This window comes from Triturus cristatus, chromosome 3_2, assembly GCF_964204655.1.
Source record: "Triturus cristatus chromosome 3_2, aTriCri1.1, whole genome shotgun sequence".
Classification (NCBI taxonomy): Eukaryota; Metazoa; Chordata; class Amphibia; order Caudata; family Salamandridae; genus Triturus; species Triturus cristatus.
The window spans coordinates 28,799,527-28,815,353 of NC_140584.1; the positions used below are offsets into that span (position 1 = coordinate 28,799,527).

Below are 15,827 nucleotides of genomic sequence, written 5' to 3' on the forward strand. Positions count from 1 at the left end.
ACGATCAGATGGCTCGGCGGCTGGAGGACTTCGAGGGACGGGCCCGACGCAACAACATCCGTGTCATAGGCGTACCGGAGTCCTCCGACAACCGCCCGGTTGACCTCCTGGTCGAGGAACTCATCCTCCAACAGTTGGCCCCTGCAGGCCTAAGTAAGTTCTTTGCCGTGGAGCGGGCCCATCGAGTTCCGGGCGGTCGGCCACGACCGGGGGCCCCCCCGAGGCCTATCGTGGCCAAACTGTTCCACTATAGAGACCGAGATGCGATTCTGCAGGCCTCACGGGTCCACGGCCCGGTTCGTCATGAGAACTCATCCATTAACTTTTATCCGGATTTTACCCAACTTGTCCAGAAACAGCGGTTGGGATTCCAGGGGGTGAAGCGTCGTCTCCGTGAAATGGGCCTAAAGTACTCTATGCTCTACCCTGCAAAACTCCGAGTGGAACATGAGGATCGGACTGCCTTTTTTGACTCTCCAGTGGCCGTGAGTGACTGGCTGGACTCGCTGCCGGACAGAGGTGGCCGTCCCGGGCCCTCTGCAGGCGCAGGAGGTGACGGGTCCCCTTTGGAGTGACTTTTGGTCCTTGATTTTGCCATTTTGCACGGTTCAGCTGGGTTTTACTTCTTTTGTTCATTTTTGTCTCACTAGGACCTGTGTGGGGGGCGGGCGGGGACGGGTCCCTTTCCTCCTCCGGGGTCTTTTCGTAGAATGGGGTTAGTAGGGCGACAGGCACACTGCAAGTTGGGGGGGTTTTCTGGCCCGCAGGGGTGCAGGGTGGGGGGAGTTGGATTTGGGGGGGGGTTGGGGGGAGGGAGGGGTTGTTTTGCTGTGTGTTTTTTGTTTGCAGGGCGAGGTACTGATTTTTGTCCAGATTCGGGAACTGTGCTACTGACTGGGGGGCCTTTGATCTATTGGAGGGGATGGGGGGGGACGGGTTGAGGCTGGTGTCATGGAACGTCAATGGGTTGGGGGACCGTATCAAACGGGGCGTAGTACTGCAGTATTTGCGTCGTCTGACTCCTGATGTGGTGTTTATCCAGGAGACGCATCTGGTTGGTAATGTTTGTCATGCAATGAACAGGGGGGGATACCGCCTCGTGGCCCATTCTGGTTTCACAACTGGTTCCAGGGGGGTGGGCATTCTCCTGCGATCCTCACTTCCGTTGGATATCACTAGGGTAATCTCGGATGACAGAGGGCGCTATGTGTGTCTGATTGGGAGGTGGGAGGGGCAGCCCCTTTCCCTGGTCTCAGTTTACGTCCCCCCCGGGCCTCCAGAACTCCACCTTCGCGGACTTGGGTCGAATGCTGCTTGAACTTCCGGATAGTCTTTTGCTTATGGGCGGGGACTTTAATTCGGTGGTTTCGGGTGACCTGGATCGTCACCCACCCAGGGCCCTCCCCGCTGCCCAGGCATGGCTTGGTGGACTGCTGGAGACCTTCGGTCTGGTAGATAGTTGGAGATTAATGCATCCGACCCAATGTCAGTACACCTTTCACTCTGGGGCGCATGGGAGTCTTTCTAGGTTAGACTATTTCCTTATGCCCGCGGCACAGACTGGTCGGATACGAGAGGTTAGGCACCTGGCGCGGGGTATCTCCGATCATTCCCCGCTGTGGCTGCTCTTTGACACCGAGTCGCGGTCTGCAGGGCGGATCGCTCCCATCAACCCGTGGTACCTGCGAGACCCTACGACTCGCGACAGCCTGGTTAAGGCTATGGACCAATACTTCCTTGAAAACGAGGGGTCGGTGTCGTCCGCAATGTCCCTGTGGGAAGCCTTTAAAACCGTAATCCGCGGACACGCCCTCTCCCAGATAGTGGTGGCTAAGAAGCTCAAGAGTGAGGCAGTGGTGAAGCTGGAGACTGACATCTCGGGGCTGGAGTCGGCCTTGGAGACGGGTGTCACTCCGGACGGGCTCCATGCCCTCAGCCTGAAACAGTTTGAATACAGGTCTCTTGTCACTGACGCTGCCAAAACGATGTATAGGGAGCAGCAGGGTCGATTGTATGATGGCGGGGACAAGGCGGGAAAGTTGATTGCGTGGCTGGATAAGAAAGAGAGAGTGAATCGTGTGGTCCCGGAGCTGCGTGTCTCGGATGGAGTGTGTGTGACTGTGCCTGGTGAGATTGTGGAATGTTTCGCTGACCACCTCCGGGCCGTGTACTCCCCGGTGACTGATAGGGATGAGGAAGACTCTTGCCTTCTGCTGAGGGATATTGCTTTGCCCTGCCTGTCCGTCGAAGACCGTGAGCAGCTGGACGCCCCCTTGTCTGTAGATGAAATTGCAACTGCGATTCGGTCCCTTCGTTCGGGCAAGGCGATGGGTCCCAACGGTCTGCCTATTGAATTATATAAGTTGCGCCCGGATAAACTCGCGCCCTTCCTCCGTCGTATGTTTCAGGAGTCCCTTGCGGCAGGCTCCCTTCCTGACGACCAGCGTCTGGCTACGATAGTCGTGATCCCCAAGGACGGTAAGCCACGAGACCGCTGTGCCTCCTATAGGCCTATTTCACTGCTAAACGCAGAGCCTAAAATCCTGGCCAAAGTCCTTGCCAATCGTTTGTTGAGCGTCATCTGCGATCTGATTCATCCTGATCAATGCGGCTTCATCCCTCACCGTAACACCGCTCTTAACTTGCGGCGGCTTCACGGCGCCCTCGCCAGGGCGGAGTACCTCTCCGAACCAGCCGTGCTGGTTTCTTTAGACGCCACGATGGCATTTGACACCATCGAGTGGCCATTCCTCTGGGCTGTCTTGACCAAATTCGGCTTTGGGGACGGATTTCTTGGCTGGGTGAAGCTTCTTTACACGGGACCCATGGCTCAGGTGGTGGTTAATGGGCGGGTCTCTCGGCCCTTCGCTCTCGGTAGGGGTACGAGGCAGGGGTGCCCGTTGTCCCCTCTGCTCTTTGCTCTTGCCCTGGAGCCGCTCGCTGCTTGGCTCCGCTGGGAGCCCTCGATCAGAGGGATCCGGTGGGCCCCGGGCTTTGAGGATCGGGTCTCGTTGTATGCGGACGATATTCTCCTGTATCTCACCTCGCCGCGGCAGTCGCTTAATGTTCTCTTTGATGTTCTGACTTCCTTTGGGAGAAATTCGGGTCTAACGATCAACTGGTCTAAATCCTGTGTCTATCCCATCTCCGGCGACCCTCCTCTCTTGCCGCCTCGGCTTCCGATCCAATTATCTCTGTCCGGCTTTAAATACCTGGGAATATACGTCTCGAGGGACCCGGTGGCTCGCTATGAGCAGAATCTCCTGCTTCCACTTCGGCGGTTGAGGGAGGACACGGCTCGGTGGTGTAAGCTGCCCTTGTCCCCGCTGGGTCGGGCAGCACTGTTTAAAATGATGTCCCTTCCCAGATTCCTCTATGCACTTCAGAACTCCTTCGATGTCATTCCTGTGTCCTACTTTCGGGAGGTGGAGAGCCTGCAGAGGAGACTGGTGTGGGACGGACGGGCGCGTATCGCTCTGGCAAAGCTTACTCTCCCCTGGTACGACGGGGGCATCGCGCTTCCCGACATTCGCAGGTATTATTGGGCCTCACAGCTATCGGCCATTAACCATGCCACGTATGCGCCTGGCTTGAATCCGGCGTATGAGATGGATAAATTCCTGCTTCCCGGCGGAAACTATAATAGGGCACTTTACTCCAGCTCGGCTGGACGGACCCTTACGGGCCCTACTAAGATTGCGGTACGGATCTGGAAGGCGGCCAATGTAGCCATGGGCTGGAGTGAGCGATTAACATGTGCTACTCCCCTGTTTGCCTCCGACCGACTGGGAAGCCTCTGGACAACGAAGGGGTTTGAACGTTGGGACACGATTGGTATTAGTAGAGTGGGAGACTTATGGATTAAGGGTGCGGTTAAAACATTCGCGGCGCTCCAGAGCGAATACGAACTTACGGAAAGGGAGTTCTTCCGCTACGCCCAGGTTCGGCATGCCCTGCTCTCTGTTTTTGGGGAGGGGACCAAGATCCCGGCTTCTTCGCCCCTCGAGGACCGCATACTCGATGGTCATGTCCCCGACAGTACTATCTCTTTAATTTATAAAAAACTTATCAATAATCGGGCGGACCTCTTGGTGCGCCTCCGGGAGGCGTGGACGGGGGATGGGGTGGAACTGGACGACGAGGACTGGCAGTCCGCACTGTCGTCCCCCAAGGAAGTCGCCATTCCAGCCCGTCTCCGCCTGGTCCAGCTTAAGATTCTCCACCGGGTGTATGTGACGGGTCCCCGTTTGGTCTCGATGGGATTTTCTGAAGACGGGCTCTGTAAGCGGGGATGTGGGCTCAGGGCCACCTTTCTCCATATCCTTTGGGAGTGCCGCGAGGTGGCTGAATACTGGCGCCGGGTTCATGTGGTCATGGGACAAGTCACCGGGGTTGCGCTGTTGCCGGAGGTGCGTCGCTGTGTCCTGAATGTGTGGGAGCCCAATGATTATAACGCGGCTCAGACTCGGTGGGCGGCCCTGGGGAACATGATTGCCAAGAGAGATATAGCGCAGCTTTGGGGTTCCCAGCGGCCTCCCACCGTGTCCGTATGGAAGGAGAACATGGACTGGTGCATGTTCAGGGAGAAGACTGTGTATGTGGCTCGTGGTAAACCGGGGGCATGGGGTGGAATCTGGGGGCAATGGAACGCGTATCGTGGGGGTATCTGTACTCCCCCCCCTAGTGGACACCGATATTGCTTTGTCCCCCTGACCCTTGATGGTTCCTTGCGACTTTTGGAATAACCGAATATAGACGTTCCTCTCCCGTGACCCCCCCCCCGACCTATCAGTACTCCTTCCTCTTGAGAGCTATTTGAAGGTCTGAAGTAGAGTCCCCCGGAGGTGGCCGGACCCACACTTTTTGCCCTTATGCCTCGCCTTTTGTTCTTATTTGTTATTTATGTTAAACCTATGTATCCTGCTTCCCTAGGACTATCCGGAGCCATGTACGGGGCTGGGCCCCGGGAGTCGACTACTGCCTTAATAACTGTATGATCCTTTCTGAATCTAGCGGCCGGCCCTGGTGGTTGTAGGCCCATGCTTGTAATTGATTTATTGTTCAATAAAATTTTCAATAAAAAAAAAAAAAAAAAAAAAAGAATTGAAGGTCCGTGACCAAAGACGCCGGTAGACACACCATGGAAGGCGGAGGCGGCATGTATTCTTGAGGTGAAACCTCCTGATATTCCTGGGTAATGTCCTCGTAATCAGAGACATCCTGGTATTTCACGTGCAGCTGCGATGGACTAGTCGCCGCAGGAAAGAGACTGGCGTCATCCGAATCCTCCTCTTCAAAAAGGTGAGTCGGAGGCAAGGTTGGGACCTTACTGGGTGAAGTGAGGGCCGGTGTCAGTGCACGTTTCGTTATTTTTACATGCACATATGTACTTTGGTCATCAGGGTTCATATCCTTCGACGGGCCCGTCGACGGTAGAGCTATAGCCGGCGTTACAGGTATAAACGTCGTCGACGACGAGTTTGTCGTCGTCGGTGTCGTCGTCAGCGACGAGGACAATGAAGATGGCTTCTTCGTCGACGATGGCGTCTACGGCGATGGTCTCGTCGACGGTGCCCTCGTCGTCGATGGTGTTCTCGTCGCTGAATGCTTCGTCGACGGTGTCCTCGTCGACGATGATGTCGACGTCGACGAGGAAGCTTTCGTCGACGGTGTCGTCGTCGAAGCTCCCGTCGGCAGTTTACTCGACGACGAAGACTTTTTAATGGCCAACGTCGACGAGATGGTTTTACCTGCCGTCGACGATGGAGTGGTCGTCGTCAAAGACATAGAATGGGATGCCACCGTCGATAGAGTCGTCGTCGACGAGGTAACAGAAATTGCTGTCGACGGAGATTTTCTCGTCGAAGCTACCGTCGACGAGGTCCTCGTCGACGAGGTGGAAACTGGCTTTTTGAAGGTATGTGGCACCGCCTTAGGAGACGTAATCCCTGGAGGAGACAAATCCAGGACCTCTGAAGACTTTTTCTGCGTCTTCTTTTCAGGTGGCTGCGACGAAGGGCCCGGAGATGACACCCTTGGTCTTTTACGTGAGGAGTGAGACGAGATAGAGGAACTCTCACTTTCCTCAGAGGAAACAACAGCTTCCTTGTCCTTTAGCCTTTGCAGCCATATTAAAAGGCGCCCTTCTCGGTCTTTTAGGGTCTTAGAAGAGAAAGTCCGACATACCTTTCAGTCTTTTGAACTGTGGCTGGGATAGAGGCAATACAAACAGTCTTTATGCTGGTCGTCGATATGAAGCCTCTTCTTCCCACAAGAAGCACAGGATCTGAACAATCCTTTCTTTGGTGTATCAGCCATGTTGAAACCCCAGAAAGTTGAGTAGAAATACTGTAAATCCAAAAGTAATGAGCAGAGCTCAGTGGAGACTCCCTTAGCACGATGTGCGGTAGAAAATCTGAGGGACTAGAGCGCCTACCAGGAAGGTTCTAGAGGGTGGTGTTAGCTGATTGGTTCTGGCCAAAATCTGGTCCTTTTTTACACAAGGACGTGGATAGCTTACTAAGCTAAGGCCTCTGGGGCCTATTGCTGTACATGTCTTCTAAGACATTGCTTTGTTATTTACCGGTGACTCCCATTCCGACGACGGGGAATGATTCAGGCATGTGAATCTATGAAAGATACCCTAATACTGGATAAAGGGAAGTACCTAATGTAAATACACACACACACACACACATATATATATATATATATATATATATATATATATACATACATACATACATACAGACTACGCCCTTTAAAGAATATCCAGGACATAAGTACAACTGGAAATAAGGTAGGCTGAACATCATGGTGGTGTTATATAAGCCCTATTAATATGGATCATGATTTGTTACTTATGATAAATGCATACATCTTACTGCAGGATTGAACCGATTACCTACATCACAGTGAAAACAGGTATAATATTGAAGATTAAATGGAGAAAGCTGTATACAATTTCTTTAGAGCTTATGGTATAGCATGATGTTCTATATATTACCGATTCCTTTGAGGGTGCCACGCCATGTAACATCCCACCGAGGGCAGTCCACACAAATTTGAGTACTATTCCTTGCTAACTAATTACCTGAAATTTGGAGAGTTATGTTTTCCTTATAAATACACAATTAGTAACAAAAAACAGCATGTACATGGGATTCCACACATTATCACTATTTAGGATTTACCAATGTGATCACGAACACACAGATGTGATATGATGTGGGTACTAGTGATATACTACAACCAATATTTTTCTTTGTTATATCTTTTAGCCCAGAGGAAGTATCATGACAAAACACGTGTTGGCTCTAAGGCTAAAAAACAAGGGATGAATTGAAAAAGAACACAAGAAAAGAACAAGTGTTGTTTTGAATATTTCTTTTTGCAATAAGGTTTGCAATATAGCGTATGCTTGATGTTTTGATGTTATTATATTCAAGAGATCAACCGATCGTGTGATTTTTAGAGGGAAGGGTGAATCTCTCTACCTTTCACAGCACCACAACCTATACAAGGACAAGTGAGAACAGTGTGGGTTAGCGCTACAAACCCCAACAAATTCACCTCCATTTATTTTTATCTCTTACTAGTGGACAGGAGCTTGCTCTAGAAATCCCAAGGTGCTCTATTTGTGGTAGTGTGGTTGAGCAGCCTTGGGCTTATCAGAGGGGAGTGTTTGACACTTGTTGCACACACAATCAATAAATGAGACACCCACTCAATAAGGAAATCCAACATCAATTTAGAAAACTGACAGATTTTTATATATTGATTTAGACACAAGGTTCTATAAGATTAGGTCAGTTCGTAGTTAGCGATTTTTAGGCACTTTGAAAATACAGCTGTCAGATTTGAGGCATGAGCCTCGAACGCAGTAATGTTATCCTATGGGAGAAACATACACTGAATAGGGTCACTTACAAACGACTTACAGGACCGTTCTTCATGACTTAAGGTAAGTAGGGGCCAAGGTCCTTAGAACCACCAGCAGTATTGGTTTACCTGCCCTGGGGTGTCCGGGGGCAGATGTGCCGTTTGCCAGGGTAGCCTTAAATGCTACGCTGAAGTATATGGAGAAACCTGTAAGCAGAAAAACGCTTCAAATGGGGCCTTGGGGACAAGCCTGTCGGAACCCAAAGGGGGGCTCGGTTCTTGAGGGTCTCTGGGGCAAAGGTGCACCATCGGTAGGCTCGAACTTAGGCTTTGGGTGCAGAGATGTTTTGCGTGGTAGGTCGCTTGCGATGAAGGCTCTCACTTTTACAGTCGACCTGGATATGGGGGCAAAACAGGATAGCAGGGCCACTCTCAGTGATACTGGCGTCCTCGTTGGCAGGTCATTATTGGCGGTGTTGGTGTCAGGGCTAGACACTGAACAAGCCTTGGTTGCTGCAGGGGGACCGGTACCGCAGGTATTGATTATAGGGCGGGTCCTGGCATCTCCAAACTTGGTGGGGATAGCCACTTGCCCTTGGGGTCACTACACCCACTATATAAGCACTTCCTGTGGGGAGTGAGTATACTCATGTCCCATAGTTTCTAATACCACCAAAAACAAGATGGTGGGATCCTTCTTTGTGGAGAAAGATCAAGCAGCCCAACTTAGGTGTGTGGCTAGCCTGGTGGTGCAACACACCTATTTGCATAGCTAATTTCATGCCTGATTGGGCACCAAATGGGCCGCAGGCCAGGGGGGCGCATCTTCCAGGTCTGGGGGAAGCCAGGGTCGCATATCAAAGGCAACAGGGGCTTTGAAGCCCCTGGCCTTGATATGCTAAGTCACTAGCTATCCTGCTGGAGGAGGTGTGAACACCTTCGTCTGTAGCAGGCATTTTGTCCGGCCTCTGAGAGCTTGGGCCATCACCTACAGGGGGTCTGTGGTGGCAGGCTGGACGAGACCAGTCAGCCAGCACATTAGACAGTAGTAGGGTTTTCACAGGGCACCTCTAAGGTACTGTGAGAAGTTGGCCTGATGTATGATGTCACTAGTTCTAGTGTACACCTTATATCAGTCCAAATACCCTTATGGTGATTGGTTGTAAAGTCAACCTTATAGACCAGCTATCCTAGTGGTAGCATGGACAAGAGCAGTCTTAGGCTAAACTCTGAATGGCATGTGAAGCCAGCTGTGATACCATATATAATCCCTTGAATACCAAATGAAAGGACACCACAACAGATATATATATATAAAATAAAGTGTATTTATTCTAGTCAAACCCTCAGCACTCTTTATGAGATTAGAGGTAAGTACAACACAGTCTTATTTAAGCATACATTAAGTCACACAGGTAAGTAATACAGTTAGGCCCTAGGGGCCACGCAAACCATATACTAAGTAAGTGGTATAAGAACCACTGTCACGGAAATAGAATAGGCCTAGGCCTAGGGAATCGCTGGGGCTACACTACACTAGCGTTAGTTAGGAAGTGGGAGGCCCACGGGATTCGTGTGCAGAGTGGAAACACTCACGCGTAATGCGTAAAAGTCAATAGCAATAGTACAGTTTAGAAAACGGTAGATTTAGGACACTTCCGGAGTAGCTAGGAAGTTGAGACTTGAAAACTAGACACTAGGATAGTCACTATCCTGATGAGCACCGGAGTACCCAAGTTACCTAGCCCACAGGCTGCGGGTGCATAGGGGTGAAGATGCGTCGTTTTCGTCGTCGACTCCTATGGATGCCTGAAGAAAGATGCTGACAGGCAGTCAGTGAAGAGTGTCCGGTGGATCCCAAGGCTGGGATCAAGAAGAGAGGAAACCTGCAAGCAGAAGGGACAGAGTCAAGGTCACTAGCCAGTGACCACGTGGAACCAGGAAGGAACCAGGCGATGTCGTGAAGATTGCAGGTGAAGGTGAAGCTTGTCGCTGCAGCCAGGAAGACTAGGAAGCGTCGAGGACGACCAGGACCAGGAGGCGAGCTGTCCCACGAAGGCTCTTGCTGTCGGCGGCGTCGAAGTTGGACTAGGACTCACAAAGCCTTGGCAAGCGGAACCCACGAAGAACGGAGGACTTGCTTCTGGTGCAGACCAGGAAGGTCTGGGGTGCTTCTTCTTTGCAGAGAAGCGGGAGCCAGTCTGGAGGAGCCAAACCAGCGCAGAAGATTTCAGGGTGCGTCGTCACAAAGGCCACTAGCCAGCGGGCAAGCAACCGGACAGACGCGGCAAGCAGGAAAATGCTGAAGGGCCCCACGCAGGACTCGTGGAGTGTGGGGGGCTGATCTTCGGTGCAGATGGTGCTTGGGGTTGGGGCTTCTCAATCCCCGGTGCACAACTTCGAGGGTACCTCAGAAGCTGCGCTTTAAGTTACTAGCCACTTTTTCCAGGTAGCCGGTCCCACGTCGCTCGTCGCCTCCACGGATCTCAGCTCTGCTGTAGATGTGGATCAGGGTCGGAGAAGTCTGGAAGTCAAGGCTCTGGTCAGGCTCTGCAGTCGGTTCCTCGTAGAACGTGGGCAAAGCAAAGGGTAGTCTCTTGATGGTGCCTGTTTGCACAGGGTAGCCACTCCTTGGCTACAAGGGAGATTCTTCAGTCTTCTTCTTTCGTCGAATGTCGAAGGTCCAGAGTTTCTGTTCAGTTTTGCAGGTTCAGGATAATCTAAAGTCTTGAGGCCCAACTCCCACTCTTATACTAATCTGGGGGGCTGGGATACCTGCTAGGTCACGCCTTATGGGTGGGACCTGGGAGGGGGTGGTTACACCCACTTCCCTTTGTCCAGTTTCGCGCCAGAGCTGGGGCTGGAGTGCCCCAGCGCCGGTTTGAACTGGACTATGCAAGGAACACCTTGTGTGCCCCAGGCATGTCTCATTCCTTTCAGCCCACCCTGCCCCAATACACTAAAGGCTGTCTGGGGAGGTGCTAGCACCTCCCCAAGCAGGAAACCTATTGTCCAGGCCTCCCTGGCTGGGATCACTCCCAGCTGCAGGAGGTCAGACTTGTGTCGTGGCAGCAGCATCCATTTTGTGATGCTGAGGCTTTGGTCAGAGGCTAACAGTTGAAGTATGATTTTAACATGTCTTTCCCTCTAGAAGGGGGGAATAATATTCTCATGTCCAGAAATGGCATGGGGGTATTATTCCACAGTGTTAGACACCTTACACGACATGTTTCGATAAAGCCAAACCATAGTTACCATAACCGTCTAAGATTATAAGGCACTTTAAGAGTATATGGTAGGCTATATCATAGAACAGCTATAAGGACAAGGTTCCGAAAGCTGCAGACAGGCTCAGCTCATGCTAGAGCACCATCTCACATGTTACCAACCACTCTGCCTCCAGGATTGTTAAGGCCTGCCATAGGAGTGACTGATAGGTACACGTGTCTATATGTAGGTTAGGTATAGGAATACTACACCTAAGCAAGGGGTGCTTACACGACCTTGCCCCAGCTGAGTGATCAGCCAGTTGTGTCAAAATGGAAGGCCAGGCCAGGGGTGGCATAATACATGCTGCAGCCCCTGGTAGGCCTAGGGTACACCTATGCCCTGGGTACCTAGGGTACACTGTACAGGGGCCAATAAGGTGATCCTATCCAAATGGGTTATGCACCTAAAGTACATAGTAATAATTTAGAGAGAGAACAGCAGGGCTGTGGGTCTGATTAGCAGGCCCACAGCCACATCTAAGTCGAAAACCAGTAAAGCAAAAGCAAAAAGTGGGGGTGAACATAGAAAGCAGACCCTACTCTCCTACAGGTACCCTCTGGGGGCTTGTCATAATAGATCTTGTACTGGCATCAGTACTTATTTATTAAGACAAGGTGTTTGATACCAAACACCACAGGTTCTAGTGAAGCTATCATGTGGCTAGGGAACTCATAGTGATCAGTGCTCAGTACATGCACTTTTCGATGGCTTTCCTGTTCACTTGTACCATCTAGTAATTGAACTAGACAGCCCAGGGGCATACCTGCTCATGCAGTTATGCCCTCACATGTAATATAATGCACCCGACCTTAGGGCTGCAAGGCCTGCTGTAGGGGTGACTTACATATATTACATGAAATGACTTTGGCATGGCACACAGTGAGTGTGCCATGCTCCGTTTTCATTCATGGTTTGCACGATGACACACAGTCTGCACTGGAAGGCTGCATGCAATTTGTATGGGGGTCCCTTAGGGAGGCATAATTCATGCTGCAGCCTTAGGGACTCTCTCTGGTACCCATGTCCTAGGTACCAGGGGTACCACTTACTAGGGACTTACAGAGGTGCCAACTGTGTGGCAATTACACCTTTTTACCTTGTTATAGGGAAAGAGCCCTGGCACTGGGTCCTGGTTAGCTGGGACCCAGTAAACATCAGTCGAAAAACATCAGTACCAGTGGCAAAAAGTGGGGGTGACCATGACAAAAAAGGGCACTTTTCTACACAGGGCATAGGGTCTGCTCCTCTAGAAATCTCATGTTTGATGTGATGGACACAGATCAATATTTACTCCAAAGCTTAAGTTCAAAGGATGTCATTGTACTTTTATAATATACATGGAAGGATATTTTGTAAGCCCTATTAGCAGATATATAGTTATTACATTAGTTAATGTCAATTAATGTCTCTGCCAAGTAACAAGTACAGGAATACTGCATTAGCTGAACAAGTGTAGGTTAATTATATTCTCTAATTTCTATTTGCAAAAATTAAAACTCTTGCTGACCTAGTTAGTTTTTCTGGATGCACCCATAGTGCCAAAAGCCAAGTGTATAGCGACCTGAATCTCAAGTTCAACAAAGGTAAAAACAATATGTGTGAATCTTCATTGTACATTAATTAGACCAACTTTAAAAAAGCACTTTAGTGACCTCTGTTGTGCAGCTACTGCAGAAATTTCTGACGGAAACAGGTTCCTTCACGTTACCAATAAAATTAATGTGGTGCTCATGCAGACAACACTTCTCACCTTACTTATCAGCCAGTTGAATACTAAGACATGTCCAAAATCTCAAACTATATTTGGAAAAAAAATCTTTTTTTAAGAAATATGAAGTTTGATACTCACCACTTTGGCAGGGGTTTTCGGCTTCTGCTGAAGAGCCTTTTTAGCTTTTGCAGCAGCAGCATGTGCCTGGTGGATTCGCTCTAAAGACACATACATAATGTCAGTCTGACAGACATAGATACAGTCAGTCAGTCAAAATACTTTATTCGGTTAATTATAAAAGATCACACAATAAAATCTAATAAAAACATAATGAATATACATATTTAAAAAATCTTACTCCAGATCATCAAAGATGCTCCATAAACATCAAGATAAAATCATTAACAATCAATACAGCGTAGGAATCAAAAGTACACATAGTCAGAGAAGCTATTTTTTCTTTCCCTGACAGCCTCAACTAAAAAGCTGGTGATGTTAAAACATTCCCATGAGTTATTCAGCATCTGTAAATATTTACATATGTGTTTTTCTGCCTACCTGTCGCTCGGCTGTTTCGGCTCAAAACTTGTGCTAACCGAGTTTCCCTGGTGGGATTGAGGTTCCAGGGGATTGCTTTGCTCGTGACCCTGCCAAAGGACTACTACGCCCAGGGTGCACAGCGCTCCATCTCGCTGCTGCCAATGAGGGGGAGGCGCTGAAGTCAACACGCGCATTTAAGCGCTGCCTCGACCCCGCGGCACGGGTGTGTTTTTCTGCCTACCTGCCCCATGGTTGTTCCGGCTCAAAACTTGTGCTAACCGAGTTTCCCTGGTGGGATTGAGGTTCCAGGGGATTGCTTTGCTCGTGACCCTGCCAAAGGACTACTACGCCCAGGGTGCACAGCACTCCATCCCACTGCTGCCAACGAGGGGGAGGCGCTGAAGTCAACACGCGCATTTAAACGCTGCTTATACCCCGCTGCGCGGGACGTAGCCTGTACCAAGGGCGGGCCCGCCTGAGCCCGTCCGAGACTGGACGAGGCTGGGCCACCCTACGTACATCAGACTTCTCAATTGCATGGTACTGTATAGTCTCCTTGCTTTGCTGCTATGCCACCTGTGGGGGCTGGTCCATTGAGTAAACGTAAGGCAAAGGTGGGAGGGGGGTGGTGGGAACCCTGGATGCCTTTTTGTCCAGGGCAGAATCTGCGCTGAATCATCAGAATCAACTAACTGAGCGCAGGTTATCATTAGAGCCTCAAATGCCCTTAACTAATGGTAACTTGGCTCCCCGCACCGTACTAACACAATCAGATTCACCCTCAGCTATACCTTCCTCGACCTCAAGTCAGCATACACCGGGTTTTATTGCCCCATCATCATCAACCCCAACTAGTCCAAAATCTCTTTCTGGCTCAACAATGGTCATAAACAAGGGGCAAGAAAGCAATTCAGGTTGAAAGTGGGGAACCACCCACGAAGAAAAGGAAAGCCCGAGGTCCATCGAAGGCCATCCCTCAACCACCAGGGGGAGTCAAACGGAAGGTAGCCTCAAGAGGGTGTGGTGGGTGGTATCAATCCACCTTGGCTACAACTATTGATAGCCTCCCCGGCCGTGTCGCTGACAATCAACCCAAATTTAACGAGGAAATATTCTATTCACGGATAGTGCAGGGAATTTCAAATATAATTGACCCCTTGCTGCAAAAACTAAGCCTAATAGAAGATAGACTCAAAAAATTGGAGCAGGGTATATCAAACAGCTCCTTGAGCAATTTCAACGCTCAGATGGGAGGTGGGGGTATTTTATCACAGACCGGTGGGGTGGGTTTGCATAATAGAGGCCCTGATACCACTGTACCCAATTCCACCGAGTTAGCACCCGAAGATAGTCATCATGCCTCCCTGCCACGGGGTGGCATTAGCCTACCGAGCTCGCAGCAGGTCTTAAGAGTAACTGGCACACGCTCTCCTCAACAACATCCTGCAGGTGCTCGGCATGCTCCCAAGTTTTTACATCTACCCCCGGAAGCCACCCCCTACACTGTAGTCCTAGGTATTGTTCTTGAGTTAGTACCACAGGTACAAGAGGATTTGCTAACCCTGAGAAACAAGGCATTACATCTGTTGAGTTCCAGGACAGGGATCAAAAATCCACGGTTCTCTGAATTTAAAATGGTCCGCAGAGTACCATGGGTAGGGAAGTCCCAAAAGTCCCTCAGGGGTGATTGCGTGGTTTTAGATCTCCTGGTCTGGTCCAGCATATTTTGGAAAGGGGAGGGGATCTTGTTGCCAGGAATTATATTTCTGTTCTCCCCCTGGGTTTTTTTTATCGACCCACCAATATTATTAGATTTGCTGAATAGAGAGGGAAATCCCAAATACTTGGCCAATTTAACTATTCTGTCCCCCTAAGCAATTGTTTCGATGCTTTTACTTCATTAGAAGACATAGATTGACTCGAATCTCGTGATTGTTCCGTTTCATTTGGGACAGGCATGTGAAGGGGTTACACGGGCTCTGGCAATTGTCCACCAATGTGTGAACATCCCGTTTCTCTTAAAAACTGGGATATTGCAACAAATCAGGATGAAAAAGGTAATAACCCTGGCTATCTCGAGGTGTCAATGTAACTAAGGTAGATTTGAGACTCGAGGAGAGGCTGGTAGGCTTGGCTAATGTTTTCCCGGAAGTATCTATTCCACTGGATTGCTCTCTTGGCTTGGATGCCCAGGGGGTTGCGAATGCACCTCCGCTCCAACCATCATCTACTAACGAACTCCAAGGGCTTCCAAAGTCGACTATGGCAGTGGGCTCCTGGAACATTGCAGGGCTCCTGCCCAAAACCGCATCAAGCGATTGGGCAGTTTTTATTGAACAGTGTGACTTCTGGGGATTCCAGGAGACTTGGTCTATTAATCAGGTTCACCACCTCGGGTTTTTAAATTTCTCCAAACCTGCCCAAG

The 15,827-nt window shown here is 50.1% G+C and overlaps 1 protein-coding gene across 1 annotated transcript in view; it reads right to left on the minus strand.

Moving 5' to 3' along the window:
• Positions 1 to 15,827, minus strand: part of NFRKB (nuclear factor related to kappaB binding protein) — a 627,787-nt gene that overhangs the window by 274,215 nt on the left and 337,745 nt on the right. Inside the window, exon 19 of the mRNA XM_085647204.1 lies at positions 13,001 to 13,080. Coding sequence (XP_085503330.1) covers positions 13,001 to 13,080 — 80 coding nt within the window. The remainder of the gene's footprint in view (positions 1 to 13,000; positions 13,081 to 15,827) is intronic.